The 16,409-nt window shown below is 41.9% G+C and overlaps 1 protein-coding gene across 3 annotated transcripts in view; it reads left to right on the top strand.

Moving 5' to 3' along the window:
- The window catches only part of lrriq3 (leucine rich repeats and IQ motif containing 3), a 28,118-nt gene extending 24,490 nt beyond the window's left edge, over nt 1-3,628 (top strand). For all 3 annotated transcript variants that reach the window (XM_039736153.1, XM_039736154.1, XM_039736155.1), the window contains exons 8-9: nt 302-1,022; nt 2,527-3,628. In XM_039736153.1, the coding sequence (XP_039592087.1) occupies nt 302-1,022; nt 2,527-2,710 (905 nt within the window). In that variant the 3' untranslated portion in view covers nt 2,711-3,628. The remainder of the gene's footprint in view (nt 1-301; nt 1,023-2,526) is intronic.
- The last annotated feature ends 12,781 nt before the right edge of the window (nt 3,629-16,409 follow it).

Here is a 16,409-nt window from a genome sequence, read left to right as displayed (position 1 = left end):
GCGGCCCCCATGGTATCCAGCAGGGCTGTGAAGAGAAAACTCCAATATCCATGATGCCCTGCTGGAATTCGGGGCACCTCCATGCTGCCGGAAGGGCTCCATCTAGATGCGTGGGGGTATTGGCCGGGATGAACAGTCGGCCATAGTCCACAACATACACGATACATATATACAGTACATAAACGTTTTTGAAGAGACATGTAAGAATTTCATTGTACTGTGTACACAGCAATAAATGTGAGCTTTACTTTGAACTAATATACAGAACTGTCATTTTTTTTCCTTTAATTATGTCACTAAGGCATTGCTGACATGAGAGATCAGGGTGAAGACAAAGTGGGATTCAGGTTGTCCGGCTTTAAGACGATTCTCCATGATGCTAACCCAGTCAATGATCTGAGAATATCTCGGCATGAAAATGGGAAGACTGTCAGAGAAGCCATTGATCAGCTCCATTTCCTCAGCCAGGATGCAGTGAAATCAAAAACATTTTACCAGCCACCAGTCAGTATGGAGAAAAGGTTAATTGCTAAAATGTACGGCTCCATAAGCCTTGCTCCCTTTCAAGTGATTGAAAAAGCATACAAAGACCGGGAAAAAGCTGAAAGTCAGACCATCAAGTCCAATTGGGTCAGTGACATTCGCGCCAACAGAAATGACATACAGAGTAATATTCAAGGTTACGCCGAGGCCAAAAAGAATGTTTGTCTCCAAATGCGCCAGCAGGATGAACTCCACTTGCAAAATGCAATGCAGCTCCAGGAGGAAAGTAACAAGAAGATGGCAGAGCTTGTGCAGGAGAGATATACCAGGTTTTTGGAGAACAAGAAGCGGAAAACTGCTGAGCAAGATCAAGTGAAGAACTTTAGCAAACATCATTTGTCTCTGAGCAAGGCCCTGCTGAAGCATGACACCAAATCGAGACAAGGCCTTCTACATCAAAAAAAGACACATTTAGTGTTGGCCCTCAAGCAGGAGGAGGAGGAGCAAAAGGAGCAGTTCAAGAAACACATGAAATACAGGTTAGTGTAGACGCCTCTCATGCATTTGCTTTATAGACCTTTAGAATGGCTCATGCCAACATACTATATAGCAGCATCTTCAAATCTGACGTGACATTCACAAGTTTGTAAGAAAAGTCTGTTTATGTCAACAAACAGCATGCCAGTCACCCTAAATGACATTATTTCTGTTTTCCCTTTTGACAAAACAAAAAATACAAATGTAGCTTTTTTTTGATACTGTGTTTAAGACCTTACTCAGTCGTACACCACAGGGCTGCCCATTCAGTTCTCAGTAGGAGTTTACTTTGTGGCTCTGAATGGGCCTTTTAACTGGAGAGCTTGTGGTCCACCACAACAATTACTGAGTGCTAAAAATTGAAATGCTTACTAAATTTAGTGCGTTTTTCCTCATTTATTATTTTCATACGATTACATTCCATTAAATTTGATATAGAGCAATCACGCTTAAGTATATACATTTTATCAGATTCAACAACAACCCCAATCCTTCAGATAGAACATTCAGTGTGTTTGACCGACAACACCACAGTGGGGCCAAGCATGTTTACCGGAGAAAAACAATGGTGTATTCTTGTTAAATTCTAAAACACCTTTTTTAGCTACCTCAGAACTCCTTTCTCTTGTAGTTCTATTGTGAAAAAGTCTCGTTTGGGTTCACAAAACAGGATGGGCACAGTGTCATGACACCCCATGTATCTGTGAAAGTGCAGAGTTGGTCCTTTATTGCATGACTTGCATAGAATTTGCTGGCTCCCTAGATCAGAGGTTCGTCTACTGGATGGGTGTCTCTTTTCTGGTTCCCTGGCAGAAATGTTTCTCCAAGATTTTAAGGAGTGCAATCTCTTGGTGATTGAAACTCACCCTCCCGCTTCTCTTTCTAAAAAGGGGGAGCACCACTCGAGTTGGAGGCAGTGTGTCTCAGGAGGCATGTTAACCTCATCACTACAACACTGCCTCTAGGGTAGGCTCTGCCCCCTCACCTCACCCTTACCTTGACTGAATTAAGCAAGTCCAATAATAAACGGATTACTTTTTGTCAGCAAAATTATGCCATATGTGCATAAGACAACATTACAGCGATCAGCTCTCGACTCCTTTATACAAATACTTCAAGCAGGATAACATATGCCACAATTTATCTTGAAAATCTTTTCCTTTGGAGAGTTGTGGGTAAAGCAACAAGGCGGTGAAATGGGAAGCACTTGAAGAACAATTCCATTGTCCCTGCAGTGATTTCTGTGTGCACGTTGCAAGTTCTTGCTTGGTTCACATGTTTTCTTCCAGTTCCAAGAAACCTGCTGCTAGAGGGTCAGGCACATCTAATCTGGCTCAGGCTGAGTGTGGATATGCAACACTTGATTATCTAGTAATTTTTGCCTAATGGCACCTACAAGAGTGTAGAGAAGAAAATCAAAGTTTCAGAGGTCTAACTGTACTCAGTTATTAAAAGAAAGCATAACATCTTCTTGAAGAAATGATTTTTGCCTTTTTTGTTTTTCAGGCAGTTGGCCCTTCAAGCTGCAACTGTTTCTGAAAGAAAAATGGTGGACCAACTTATCAAAACGAATGAGGACATTCACCTTACCCAGGCCAAAATGAGAGTTAGAGCCTTAAAAGCAAACCAAGTGACAATTCACGTCATGGAGCCTGTATTGGTGGATCAGAGTCCATTACTTAAGCATTAACTCAACCTCAGTCAGACAGGCCCACATCCTTGTACAGGAGGGCAATTCAAGGTGGATAGCCTGTCGAACATCTCACAGAGACTTAAGATGACAAGCCCTTTGTATTTCATCTGTATTTTCGTCTCCATCCCTACCATCTTGACTGTAGCTCTTTCATGAGTGTTGTGGCAAGGCCAGCTGGGTAGTCCGTTTCATTCCTGAGTAATGGTCAGCAGGTCACTGTAAGGTTAGTTGTTGTAAGAAGGAGTTGGGGGACCCCAGATAGCAATACGCAGTATTGCACTTGAGGAGATATTTAGGTTCTTACTCTGAGAGTAAGGAATGGCAGGACTGCAGTAAAACGATAAAAAGGCCTAAAAGGGCAAAGCTGAATTGGATATTTGGAGAATCATCTGCCTTTTACTTTGGTGTTGTTTATGGTATTGCTTGATTGCTTCTTCTTTCTGTTACTGTGTAGATGTTTCTTCTGTTTCTCCCACATACAGTAACAATGATATGTGTGTTGGGCTCATGGCGAGTGAGAGACCGAGTGCCTCAGTGCGCCCTTCCCAAGTTGGCTCTTGATTTGCCTCAGATACTGCTGGTGTAGTGAACAATTCTGACCCACTCAGGGACACAAAGTTTAAGGGATTCCATTGTTCACGACACATTTATGGGTGCCATCCCCCACCCCCACATCCAAGACCAACAACTGAATTGAGCAGCTTGAAAGTCCATGCATGTATGACTTACAGCAGTCACTTTCAGTATTTACTAAGAATTCATCATTTATGGGCATGTATGGGGTAATGTCCTCAAATGATTTATTTACCAGGTTTGTGACTGAGGATAATATCTGATAAGACAAAATCCTAACTATGAACAGAATTATTTGAATAATGTACATTTTACCTTTATAGGTCATTAAAGAGAAATATAATTGGCTGTTTAATGGTCCTGAAGCACATTTAATGGGGATTTGGTTCATATATTTTGTTTTTAGGAAATACAAAGGAACTGTCGCCAAGCCTATGCTCATTAAAGTTTTCATTTAAAATATGCTATTTTAAATGATAAAACTCTACGTCTACATTTAGCATTTACATTAGAGTCTCTGTCCACACTAAAACGACATGACCTAGGCGTTTGCCTACACTGGGCATGTGTACATAAGTGGAAAGATTTTTGAAGAGATGGTAAAACTGATGGCCATGGGATTTATCACAAAACTGTAGTGCCCAGTAAATTATTTGCCTTTTACGCATTTATGCATCGTTCATAGTGTATAAAACACCATTTAAATGCATACAGGTAAACAATACAAGCAGCATCATGGAATACAGAATAGGTTTTTCTTCCATGAAGGCTGACCAATCAGAGAATGAGATGCTGTAAAGAGCAGGACCCAATCAGTGAAGGGCTGCAGAATAAGCACAAATGCGATTAGAGTGCATTCTCAAAAACGAAACCCAACAATCGGTGCTTTTGCCGTCCACACCACAACACTGAGGCTCCGTTTTCAGAAGTATATGGGCACTGAGAGTGTTTTTTTAAAGTCGCTGTCTTTGGAGGTTGAAACCCCTGGGGTAGTGTGGAGGAAAGGCAGAAACGGAGACTAATGTGCCAGTGAGGATGGAGCCCAAGTCAGAATAGTTGAGATGGCAAGCTGTCAGCTGGTGTACTAGTAGGCTGTTGTGTTACCTCAGTGCTTTATGCCAGGGTGTCACCCATCATTTACCAGGACACAGTTAGAAAGGCTGCCACCAGTACACACGTGATTCCATCGTAGGGTGCAGACACCATACGGAGTAATTTAGAAGAAGTAATTCTGTGCACTGCAACATAGTTTACAAAACACGTTAAAGTGTCAGATAAAAAATAAATTAATATAAAATTCATTCTTCTTCCTGCAAAGAGAGTCTGTCAATCACAGGCTTAAACTGCCCGACCCTCATCATTTGATGGCTTCTCCACAATGTTGGTTTTGGCCCATTTAGCTCTTAAACTACACAAGTTTATTAATCAGGTCATTTTTAATACCCTTACAACTGAGAATGCTGTCTTTTTACTATTATTATTGAAAAGTCTAAATTATAAATATATTATATTGGCTAACTGAACAGATTACAAGTGCAAGCTTTCAAGGCAACTGAGGCCCCTTTCTTGAGGCAGGTTGTAATCCTGAAGGGGCCTCAGTTGCCTTGAAAGCTTGCACTTGTAATCTGTTCAGTTAGCCAATAAAAATATAATTTTACTGGATATCTCATTGCATCCATCATGGCTAACACAGTACAACACCCTACCACTACTACTCTTATTATATTACTACTAGGGGGCATACCCCCTGCTCGCTTCACTCTTCAACTCCCCTTTTCTGCGCTACACGCCAGCCACTTCGCATCTCTGCCGCTCATGTTATGAAGAAGGGGGCTAAATGCACCCCAAGGAGACACGGTCTCTCCTCCAAAACCCCCACTTAAACAGTAACACAATGGGAAATAAATACAGTTTTTTTTACCTCCTCACTGCTGCTGCTGCACTTCAAACATTTAAAAAGCCTGTACAGCAGTGGTCTTTGTCATCTACTCTTTGTCTTTTATTTCCGGCCCCGAGCATAGTTAAATCTCTTGGCAAAAACTATCGTCTCGGGGGACGTGAGTTCTTGATATTTTTTTAGTTTATAATTTAAAAACTAAATAAGAATCTGAAAATCTAACAACATCACATTAAAGTTTTATACATTCTGAAAAAAATACCAAACATATATATGCAGGCTTTAAAATAAGCCGATTTAAAGGATGACAAAAAATGTGACATAAAAATGTCACATAAAATCATTGCACTTTTAGGCTTAGGAATTTATTATCTATATATATAATTCACTAAGGCAAGACAACCATGGAAAGCACGCCGGAAGGGGCGTGGATTCACTAAGCCGCCAACAAGTGAGACACCTATGGCGCACGCAGGAAGGAGCCACGCCCACCAACTCCAAGACCATTGGATACGACGACAACTCACAGAGCCACGCCCACCAACTCGACGCGACGACACAGAAAAACCGGCGTCATTTATATTCGTCTGTCGTAGAGGTCACATGTAGCTCCAACCCACGCTGACTGTTAATAGAGGCATGTTTCTCGCGAGGTGAATCGCCATATCGCGTGTAAAACTGTTTGCGAGGGGTATCCCATGGGATCCTTAAAACGTTCCTTTACAACTGAGGTTAAAACACAATGAAGTGAGCAGTCTTTAAAAACGAGTTTTCGTTACGATGCACGCACGCGTGCACTATAGCAAACTGTTTTACATGCTACATACAGCAATTGCATCCGCGACAAACATGCGCCTTCTTAGATACTCCTGCACTTTGTACACACCCCCCTCCCACCGTGGTCGGGTGTCTTGGTGGATTATATATAGAAAGGCAGCCAAAACCGCACAGAGCAATGAAAAGTCTACGTGAGTCACAGGTGCATCTGGACTGTACAAAGACGACACATGAGCAGGCAGTGTATACTGAACGAGAAATCAGCAGACTAGCATGACGGAGGGAGCGGAGTGGATGTCCCTTTCCTCTCCTCCCGTTCCACCCTGAGCCGCACGGACGATTGTGTGTTGGTTCGTTCCGTGCATTGGTTAAAACCCAATGAAGGAAGCAGTCTTTAAAAACCAATAAGCCCTGTGCCTCTGTTTCATTACCGCTCACCTGCTTCACCAATGCAGGCCCCGCAACAGGCGATCCGGCGGCGTCATTCCCATGACCCGCGGCAGCCAACCGGTAACCAAAGTCTTTACTTAAAGGAATTGACGGAAGGGCACCACACGCTTCATTTGACTCAACACAGGAAACCTCACTCGGTCTGGACACGGACAGGATTGACAGATTGATAGCTCTTTCTCGATTCTGTGGGTGGTGGTGCATGGCAGTTCTTAGTTGGTGGAGCGGTTTGGCTGGTTATTTCCAAAACGAACGAGACTCCGCCTACTAAATAGTTACACGACCCAACAGCGTCGGCGCCCAAATTCTTAGAGGGACAAGTGGCTTTCAGCCACGTGAGATTGAGCATTAACAGGTCTGTGATGCATTTGTATGTCCGGTACTGCACGCGCTACACTGAATGGATCAACGTGTACGGGAGGCATAGGTAAGCCGTTGAACCCCATTTGTGATGGAGACCGTGGCTTCCAATTGTTCCCCACGAACGAGAATTCCCAGTGCGTGCGGGTTATACGCCGCACTGATTACGCCCCTGCCCTTTGTAAAGCTCCCTATGGTCGGGTGACTTGGTGGATTATATATATAAAAAGCAGCTGGAACCGCAAAGAACAATGAAAAATCAACGTGGAAACTGACTGAGGCGGTGTTTGGAAAATTAATAGTCAACGTGACTCACAGGTGCGTGTGGACTGTACACAGACGAACGCGACTCAGGTAGGGAGTTGGGGGGTGGGCACATAAGCGGGCAGTGCGTACTGAACGAGCGCCGCTCAACCCCGTCCTTCGCTTTGAAGGAGAAAGCGACGGCGCTCCTCCAGTTTTCAGTCACGGACAATTGTATGTTGGTTCGTGGCGTGCATTGTTGCAATGTTACTTTTCTTGGTGGTTTATTAAATTACGGATTTTTCAAATGTTTATTTTTTCCTCTGTGCTTAAAAATCATTTAAAAAGCGGCCTGATTATGCGGCGCTAGTATTATATACTGTATATCTATATATATCTATATATAAATCTCTATATATATCCCTCTATATCCTAACTACGGGGTCACGGGGTCTGCTGGAGCCAATCCCAGCCAACACAGGGCGCAAGGCAGGAAGCAAACCCTGAGCAGGGCGCCAACCCACCACAGGGCATATATATATATATATATATATATATATTATAACAATATATATATATATATATATATATATATATATATATATATATATATATATATATAACAACAACAACATTTATTTATATAGCACATTTTCATACAAAAGTAGCTCAAAGTGCTTTACATAATGAAGAATAGAAAATAAAAGACACAGTAAGAAAATAAGTCAACATTAATTAACATAGAATAAGAGTAAGGTCCGATGGCCAGGGTGGACAGAAATAACAAAAAAAACTCCAGACGGCTGGAGAAAAAAATAAAATCTGTAGGGATTCCAGACCATTAGACTGCCCAGTCCCCTCCCCTAAAAAATTAATATATCATACCAGTCATGGCCAAAATTATTGGCACCCCTGGAATTTTCCCAAAAAATGCACCATTTCTCCCAGAAAATTGTTTATTTCCTTTATGTGCATTGGAACAACACAAAAAAACAGAGAAAAAAAGCCAAATCTGACATCATGTCACACAGAACTCCAAAAATGGGACGGACAAAATTATTGGCACCTTTTCAAAATTGTGGGTAAATCGTTTTATTTCAAGCATATGATGCTCGTTTGAACTCACCTGTGGCAAGAAACAGGTGCTGGCAATATAGCAATCACACCTGAAGCCAGTTAAAATGGAGAAAAGTTGACTCAACCTTTCTGTTGTGTGTCTGAGTGTGCCACACTAAGCATGGAGAACAGAAAGAAGAGCAGAGAATTGTCTGAGGACTTGAGAACAAAAATTGTGGAAAAATATCAACAATCTCAAGGCTACAAGTCCATCTCCAGAGATCTTCATGTTCCTTTGTCCACTGTGCGCAACATAATCAAGAAGTTCACAACACATGGCACTGTAGCTAATCTCCCTGGATGTGGACGGAAGAGAAAAATTGATAAAAGACTGCAACGAAGGATAGTCCGAATGGTGGATAAACAGCCCCAATCAACTTCAAAACATATTCAAGCTGTTCTGCAGACTCAGGGTGCAACAGTGTCAGCTCGAACTATCCGTCGACATCTGAATGAAATGAAACGCTATGGCAGGAGAGCCAGGAGGACCCCACTGCTGACACAGAAACATAAAAAAGCCAGACTGGAGTTTGCCAAAATGTACTTGAGGAAGCCAAAATACTTCTGGGCGAACATCCTGTGGACAGATGAGACCAAGGTAGAGCTTTTTGGTAAAGCTCATCATTCTACTGTTTACAGAAAACAGAATGAGACCTATGAAGAAAAGAACACAGTACCTACAGTCAAACATGGTGGAGGTTCTAAGATGTTTTGCTGCCTCTGGCACTGGATGCCTTGACTGTGTGCAAGGCATCATGAAATCTGAAGACTACCAAAAGATACTGGGGCAATGTAGGGCCCAGTGTCAGAAAGCCGGGTCTGCGTCAGAGGTCATGGGTGTTCCAGCAGGACAATGACCCCAAACATACCTCTAAAAGCACCCAGAAATGGTTGAAGACAAAGTGCTGGAGAGTTCTGAAGTGGTCAGCAATGAGTCCGGATCTAAATCCGATTGAACACTTATGGAGAGATCTCAAAATTGCTGTTGGGAGAAGGCGACCTTCAAATCTGAGAGACCTTGAGCAGTTTGCAAAAGAAGAGTGGTCAGAAATTCCAGTTGAGAGGTGTAACAAGCTTGTTGATGGTTATAGGAAGCGCTTGATTTCAGTTATTTTTCCAAAGGGCGTGCAACCAAATATTAAGTTGAGGGTGCCAATAATTTTGTCCAGCCCAGTTTTTCAGTTTTGTGTGACATGATGTCAGATTTGGCCTTTTTTCTCTGTTTTTTTGTGTTGTTCCAATGCACATAAAGGAAATAAACAATTTTCTGGCAGAAATGGTGCATTTTCTGGGAAAATTCCAGGGGTGCCGATAATTTTGGTCATGACTGTGTGCAAAATATCATGTTATTTTTAACCCTCCTAATCCAGACCAGGGTCACGGGGGGCACTGGAGCCTATCCCAGCTAGCACAGTGTCCCAGCTAGCACAGGGTGCATGGCAGGGTGGCCACTCACACACACTAGGGCCAATTTAGTGTGACCACTTCACTTAAGCTGCATGTATTTGGTTAGCGGGAAGTACTGTAACTGGAGCGGCCGGAGAAAACTCACAGAATAGAAAATGCAAACACCAGCCAGGAAGGACACAGTGCATGAATCCTAGTCTCGCTACTAAGAGGCGGCAGTGCTACTACTTTGGCAACGTGCCGTCCACCTGCAAAATGCAAACAATTAATTTGAGTTGAAGGCAGCAGAAGAGTCGCAGGTCAGAGCAGCTCTCTGCCTTCTTTTTATTGCTGTGGCATGGAATCACATTCAGGTGATAGCAGCCTGAGATAAAGGAGCCAAGATCACAAGATTCGTGATGATAAAAAGGGTCCACGGCCTTGATTATGTTGATAATATTGTTTACTAATTTACAGTCTGAGTAAAATCCGATGACTCAGGCATTTTAATGAATCACTGGAAATGGCAGCATGAAGTCTCCTCACACAACTGCTTGTACGCGCCCTGGAAAAGAATCTCCTACCATCAGTAATTCAACAAGAGAAATGTGGGCCCCTGTTTTTACAGAAAAAGTGAGGAATTGAGGCCTTGCTGATGGAGATGGAGAGCACCATCTACAAGGTTCTTCCAAAATTTCAAATAAGTGCTTGGGTGGGTTCTTATGGAATAAATGAGTGACTTGTTTGTGGTCATCATGTTCATCAGATCAAGTATGTTCTGCAGATTGTAGTGTGGGTCAGCCTTAAAGCTCTCTCTCCAAGCAAGACAAAAAAAAATACAACATGGTGACCAGTTGGAATTGATGAGGTGTGACTAGCATTTCCTTCCAGAGGGATGAGCCCACCAAACTAAGTCAACAACTTTCTCCTCAATCTACTGAAGGACCAGCCAGACTCTTCCAAGCGGTCAGCCCATGCTGGTGTGTTTTGGTGGAAGTAATGTCATCCTAAAGAGTGGAGTGTGAGGGTGAGAGATATGAAAAGCATTATATAATAGACAGATGGGCAAGACAGATTTCAAATCTCCTCTTGAAGACAAATAAGCATGAAGAATTCAAATGAGCTACAGTGAGGTATTAAGAAGCCACAAAGGCATTGATAAAGTGGATCCAGCAACATGTTTTCCAACGCGAGGGCGAATCTTCTACTCGAGGACGCTAACGGAAGTGATGGGGAGGTGCAATTAGGACTGAAACCATTACATGTATTTATTTATGTGGCCAACACTTTTATCCAAAGCCACTTACAATGTCTCAGATACAATTGGTTATATTTGTTTTTGCTTTTTCCCAATTGGAGCACAGGCAGGTTGTGACTTACTTGATCAAGATCACACAGTGTCAGTGGTGGGATTCAAACGCACAACCTTGGGGTTTGAAGTCCAAAGCCTTAACCACCATGCCTCTGCCTTCTTTACTCAAGGAGATGATACTCTGGAACAAACTACTGAGACTTGAAGGTGAAGCAGAAACCTTGACAATCTTTAAGAAGAATCTGAATGAAAAATATATGGGACGACTTAGCTAATAGCTAAATGAACTCGCCTGATAGACTAAATTCAGTGTGATGTACTGGTTAAGGCTCTGGTATTCAAACCCTGAGGTTCAGATTCCATTACTGATACTGTATGACCCGACCCCAAGTCACTTGACCTGGCTATGATCCAAAAAGAAAAACCAAAAGAAATGGAACCAATTATATCATAAATGTTGTGAGTCACCTCAGAAAAAGGCGTCAGTCAGATAAGTAAATAAAATGAATACATGATCTCCTTTCATTTGGTAAACTAGGGGGTTCGACCCCTGCTCGCTTCGCTCACCAACCCCCCGGCCTGCACTGCACACCAGCCACTGAAGAGGGGGGCTGAACGCACCCCAAGGCGCTCCTCTGAAATCCCCTCTTAAACGGTGATACAATGGGGAAACAAATACAGTTTCTTCTGCGGCTGCCATCCTACTCTTTGTCTTTTATTCCAAATCTCTTGGCACAAAGTCTCATCTCGCGGGATGTGAACTTCTTTATATTTTTTTACTTTATAATTTAAAAACAGAATAAGAATCTGAAAATCTAACATCACATTAAAGTTCGATAAATTCTGATACCAAACATATATATGTAGGTTTTAAAATAAGCCCAATTTTGAAAGAGTAGTTTTCTTATGTTGGCCACACAAGTATAAATAAATATTTTATTTGCGTGCCATAGGCTAGATTTATGAACGTCATTAAAACAAAGTTACTTCCATGTAGAACAATGAAAACAAATGAAGAACACAGTGCTTCACACCTGCTAAGCTGTCTGCTCTCCATCATTTCAAAATTACAGGTAGTCCGGAGTGCATATAAACTGCCACAACACAGGAGTCCATATTTAATTGTAACTCTGCTGTACTAAACGTCAGGTAATGGAAATGTGGCATATTGCGCTGCCTGGATTGACAAGCTCTGGTGGGCACAATGGCCATTTTCTCATCACTTCTCTGTTCTTCTTAGATCTCACAAAGTGGTTTGCTGTTACTGATCTTATGCAAATGGCAACCTACTGCCTTGACGTTACTTTAGAGTTTGATGTCACGGCTGATTGCAGGATAGCAGGAGGAGCGTCTCCCTTTGCTCTTATCACAGTTTCATCGCCTCCTCCTTCATTTCTCGAAGACACAAGAAGATAATTACAGATAAGGTAAACGATCAAAAGACCAGCGTACTGCTGTCCATACTGCAAAGGTGAACGTGTTGGCTGCCTGGCACCTGAACAAACATCTTTGCAGTAAGTAAAATGGAATTTTTGTCTTTAAAGATTTAATTTCAGCACAGCGTTTCTCTGTTGAATTTTTCTACTGCATACAATTCAAAACTTTGTGGAACAAAACTAAGAAATCTGAAAAACCGTTTCAAATAATTGTTCTTTTGATGGCCTAAATCAGGGCTGTCGAACTCCAGGCCTGGAGGGCCGCAGTGGCTACAGGTTTTCATTCTGACCCTTTTCCTAATCAGCGAGCAGTTTTCACTGCTAATTAACTCCTTTTCCCTTCGTTTTATAGCCCAGTTTTTAAGGATTCAGTCCTCTGAGTTGATTCTTTTCTTCACTAAATGACAGCCAAACAGAAATGAGACGTGAAACAAGCCAACAAATGACCAGCTAAATCGGGGCTTCAAACTCCAACCTGTTTCTTAATGAAAAGCTGATTCTTGCTGTTAATTAAACCTGTTATTTATTTTTTATTAATTTTATTGTTATCATTCCATACAAATAGATCAATTTTTACAAAAAGTAGGATTGAGAACAAGTCGCCCCCCACCCGTGAGAGAGAGAGCGTGGCCAACGGAGTAAAACTTAAGGCTTGTAAACATACTTTGTACCTACATTGATGAGTTTGATAAGCAATAGAGATGAATGGAGAAGAAAAAGAAATGCGGCAAGAATTGCTTCCTCTGTGCTTTAAGAGCTTATTCTAAAATATTACTGATTAGATCCTGCCAGGTTTTGAAAATATTCTTTACAGATCCTCTAAGTGAATATTTGATTTTCTCCAATTTCAAATAGTATAAACCCGTTATTTAATTCCATGGCTTGTTGCTGTTCTCATTCTGCCACAGCAGACATTTCTAAAAGTGTTGATTTTGTGTTTATTCAAAAAACCCGGTCAAAATGTTTTGGGGACCAGAGAGATCAGCCTTACCAAGACGTTCACCTTTCTTTATTTTCAGATATTGTGTGAGGTGAGCTGGTCATGTGGCAGCTCGTTTTGTGTCTCGTTATTGTTTGGCTGCTAATTAAGGAAGAAGAAACAAGTAAGGGGCCTGAGTCACGTTAATTAAAACAAAGGCAAAAGAAGTTAGTTAATTAGCAGCCAAACCTGGTCACTAATGAAGAAGATGGTTAGGATGAAAACCTGCAGCCACTGCGGCCCTCCAGGACTGGAGTTTGACACCCCTGGTCTAAATCATTAAAGTTTGTTAAGATGTTAATGGCTCATTTATGGATCGTGCAGATTTCATCCACAGTAAAGACAATTCGGCTAGAAAAATTATTTCTGAACTGAATTGTGCATAAAGTTGTCCTGGAGCGCTGGGCCTCTGGCTGCACCTTGCTCTGGCGTCTGCATACTCTCTCTGCGTTTGGTTGGGTTCCTCCAGCCTTCCTCCCCATGGAGCCCACCACTTCAGCGGTGAAAATTAGAACCGCGTCTGTATATGAAAAGTCTAAATTAGCATAGGCCACCCAAATTTGGGCTATTCATAAGAAGTATAAAGATGTGATAGAAGTACATAGTAAAACGGAACAATTCCATATTAAAATATGTGCTATAATTTAAATGTTTAAAGTCTAAATATTCTCAATAGCAATAGAAACTTGTCATTTTTCATTGTCAGATAGAGGTCCATAGAGGACTAGATCCTCAGTAAAAGGTCAAAAATAACATCATATTCGTAATCACTGACCTTGAAATAGTCTAAAATGATATCCCACATGTTTTTATTTGAAAACTGCCATTTTTGACTTTCATGGAGTGACTCAGAGGGCTAGGACCACCTATAAAGAATCAAGAAATCAATCTCATATTCATAATCAGCAACCTCAAAATAGCAAAAAACTGACACTCCGCATACCTGGATTAACAATCCTAATGATCTCCATTTCTTCTACGTTTTGTAAAATGGAGTAAACTTTGGCCCCTCGTATCCCATTTGGGGGTGAACCCCAGGGGTTGGTTAATGTGGCCAGCATAACATCCAGTCCTCCTGATCATTTTTGCTAAATACACCTATTGTTTTACTCTTTACCAAACTTAACTAAAAATGAGGGGCTTGAATGTGTGGGTGGCCAAAAATCTCAACATCTTGCATAAGCAGACATGATGATGCATCAAACAGTATATCATATGTGGGCCTTTACTCACATCAGTGGGTCAGGAGATGCCCGATCAAAAAAAAAAACCAACCTGAAGTGATTTCAAATCATTCATAAGTGAATCTCGTCAACAAAGATAATGGTGCCAGCTCACTTTGACTTCCTGAGCCCCCCAACTTGACTTACAGGACACTTTCACACCTACCAAATGCAATGCAAGGTAGGGCCAGCCAAAACCTCGGGTACAAGACAGGAACTCACTCTGGAAGAGTCGCCTGTTCATCACAGGTACAACACACACACGGACCACTTTAGTGTAGCCAAACCTGAAGGTCTATGGTGGAACAAGGAATATGGAACTTTACTTGTGGAAAAATGAAAGCCTGTCCATTACGACGGAGGATCCCCTGCCTTAACTTCCTGTTCATCATCCTTGGTGCTGAGGGAACACACTTGTGATCGGATGCCCCTTGACCCTCCCTTTGAAACTGACTGGTCATTTCATTATATAATTAAAGTGTGGTCTCAACTTGAAATGCAATAAACTCTAAGCAGCCACTAAGCAAAGTGCAATAAGTATGCTTTGCTTTTAGTTATGTCACACGAGATATGGACATGAATGAAAAAACAATACACATTTGTGATAATGCGATAACTTGGGGTGTGGCTGCAGTTGCACAAAAGATAAGCGTAGAAATCTTTGGTTAGAATCCCCAGAATGTATTTATTTAGTCATTTATTGGCACATTAACAATGTACGTTTTCTTCCTAACTTCAATCTTAAAATAGCGGAGCGGCACCTTACGCCGCCACCTGCGACCGCTGTTCACCCTCAAGTCCCCTTAAATTAAATGTACGTATTTAATTTAAACGGACATGTAAATATTGTGCCATAGTGAAAAACAATCAATCATTTGGTTGATATACTTTTTTAATTATTGTACATTAAAAGCATACCAACATTAAATGCGCCACATTCTCATGCACTGCAATGTCGTTAACACAGTGGATTGCATTTCATTTTGGCATGAACAATCTACCAGAGAGGAAGAGGCCACCAAGACATGGGGAGGATGTGCAAAGTCCACAGTCGTGTCTTATTTTTAATATGGAATGTGGCGCCGGGAACTACGGGCACACATCGAAAAAAGAATTCCACTAAAGTCTGACAAACTTGAATCTGGTGTTTTAATCAAACGCGTTAAAATGCATTCTTAAATTGTAAAAGCCTTAGAGTGCCCTCACCTGATTTAGGGTTACCAGAACCTAAATCTGGTTAAGTCTTTTGTGTTTTTTAATTCATATGACTATGCATTCCAAGATGGCAGGGCTCCACCAGTAAAGGAATCTGCACTGGACATGTGCCAGTTCATCACAGGACCACCTAACTTCACTCATGTTGGACTAGTCAGGACCTGCCAGCTGATGTGGTTGGCTCAACTTTGGTACTCATGAAGTTAACGCAACTCCCCAGTGGCAGTGACCAAGGTGGCATTCAAAGACAGCCTTCTTGATCACTGAGCCACCTTGCAACCCTTATTTTACTTTCGATTATTTTTTATTAAGCTTTCGAGGAAACTCAGGCCCCTTCATCAGGCAAGATGTAATCATTTTAAAATAAATCCTGTGCCCTTTGAGTTCTAGTTGTGTAACAATAGATTTGGATAACTCGGCGGCGCTGCTGCCACATCAGTTAGAAATGCATCTCCCTGCGTGTTTGATCGAATTTGTCTTTACGGAATTGGACTTGTAAACTTATTACTGCGACCTGTGCCTGCACTCGGTGAATGACGCTATAGCCTATAAATCTAAACGGAACCGAAATGAATTGAATCGAATCTCTCCTCGTATCGGGGTTCCTGTTCCGACGGGCACAATCTCTGCATGGAGTTTGCACGTTCGTCTCCAGCTCCCGTTACTTTCATAAATCAGCCCAGTGTCCGAGTGACCGGCCCCTTTGTTCAGGCCAACAGCCCTCCGCAT

The sequence above is a fragment of the Polypterus senegalus genome, chromosome 14, assembly GCF_016835505.1.
Source record: "Polypterus senegalus isolate Bchr_013 chromosome 14, ASM1683550v1, whole genome shotgun sequence".
Lineage (NCBI taxonomy): Eukaryota > Metazoa > Chordata > Cladistia > Polypteriformes > Polypteridae > Polypterus > Polypterus senegalus.
This window is presented reverse-complemented; position numbering and strand designations above follow the sequence as displayed.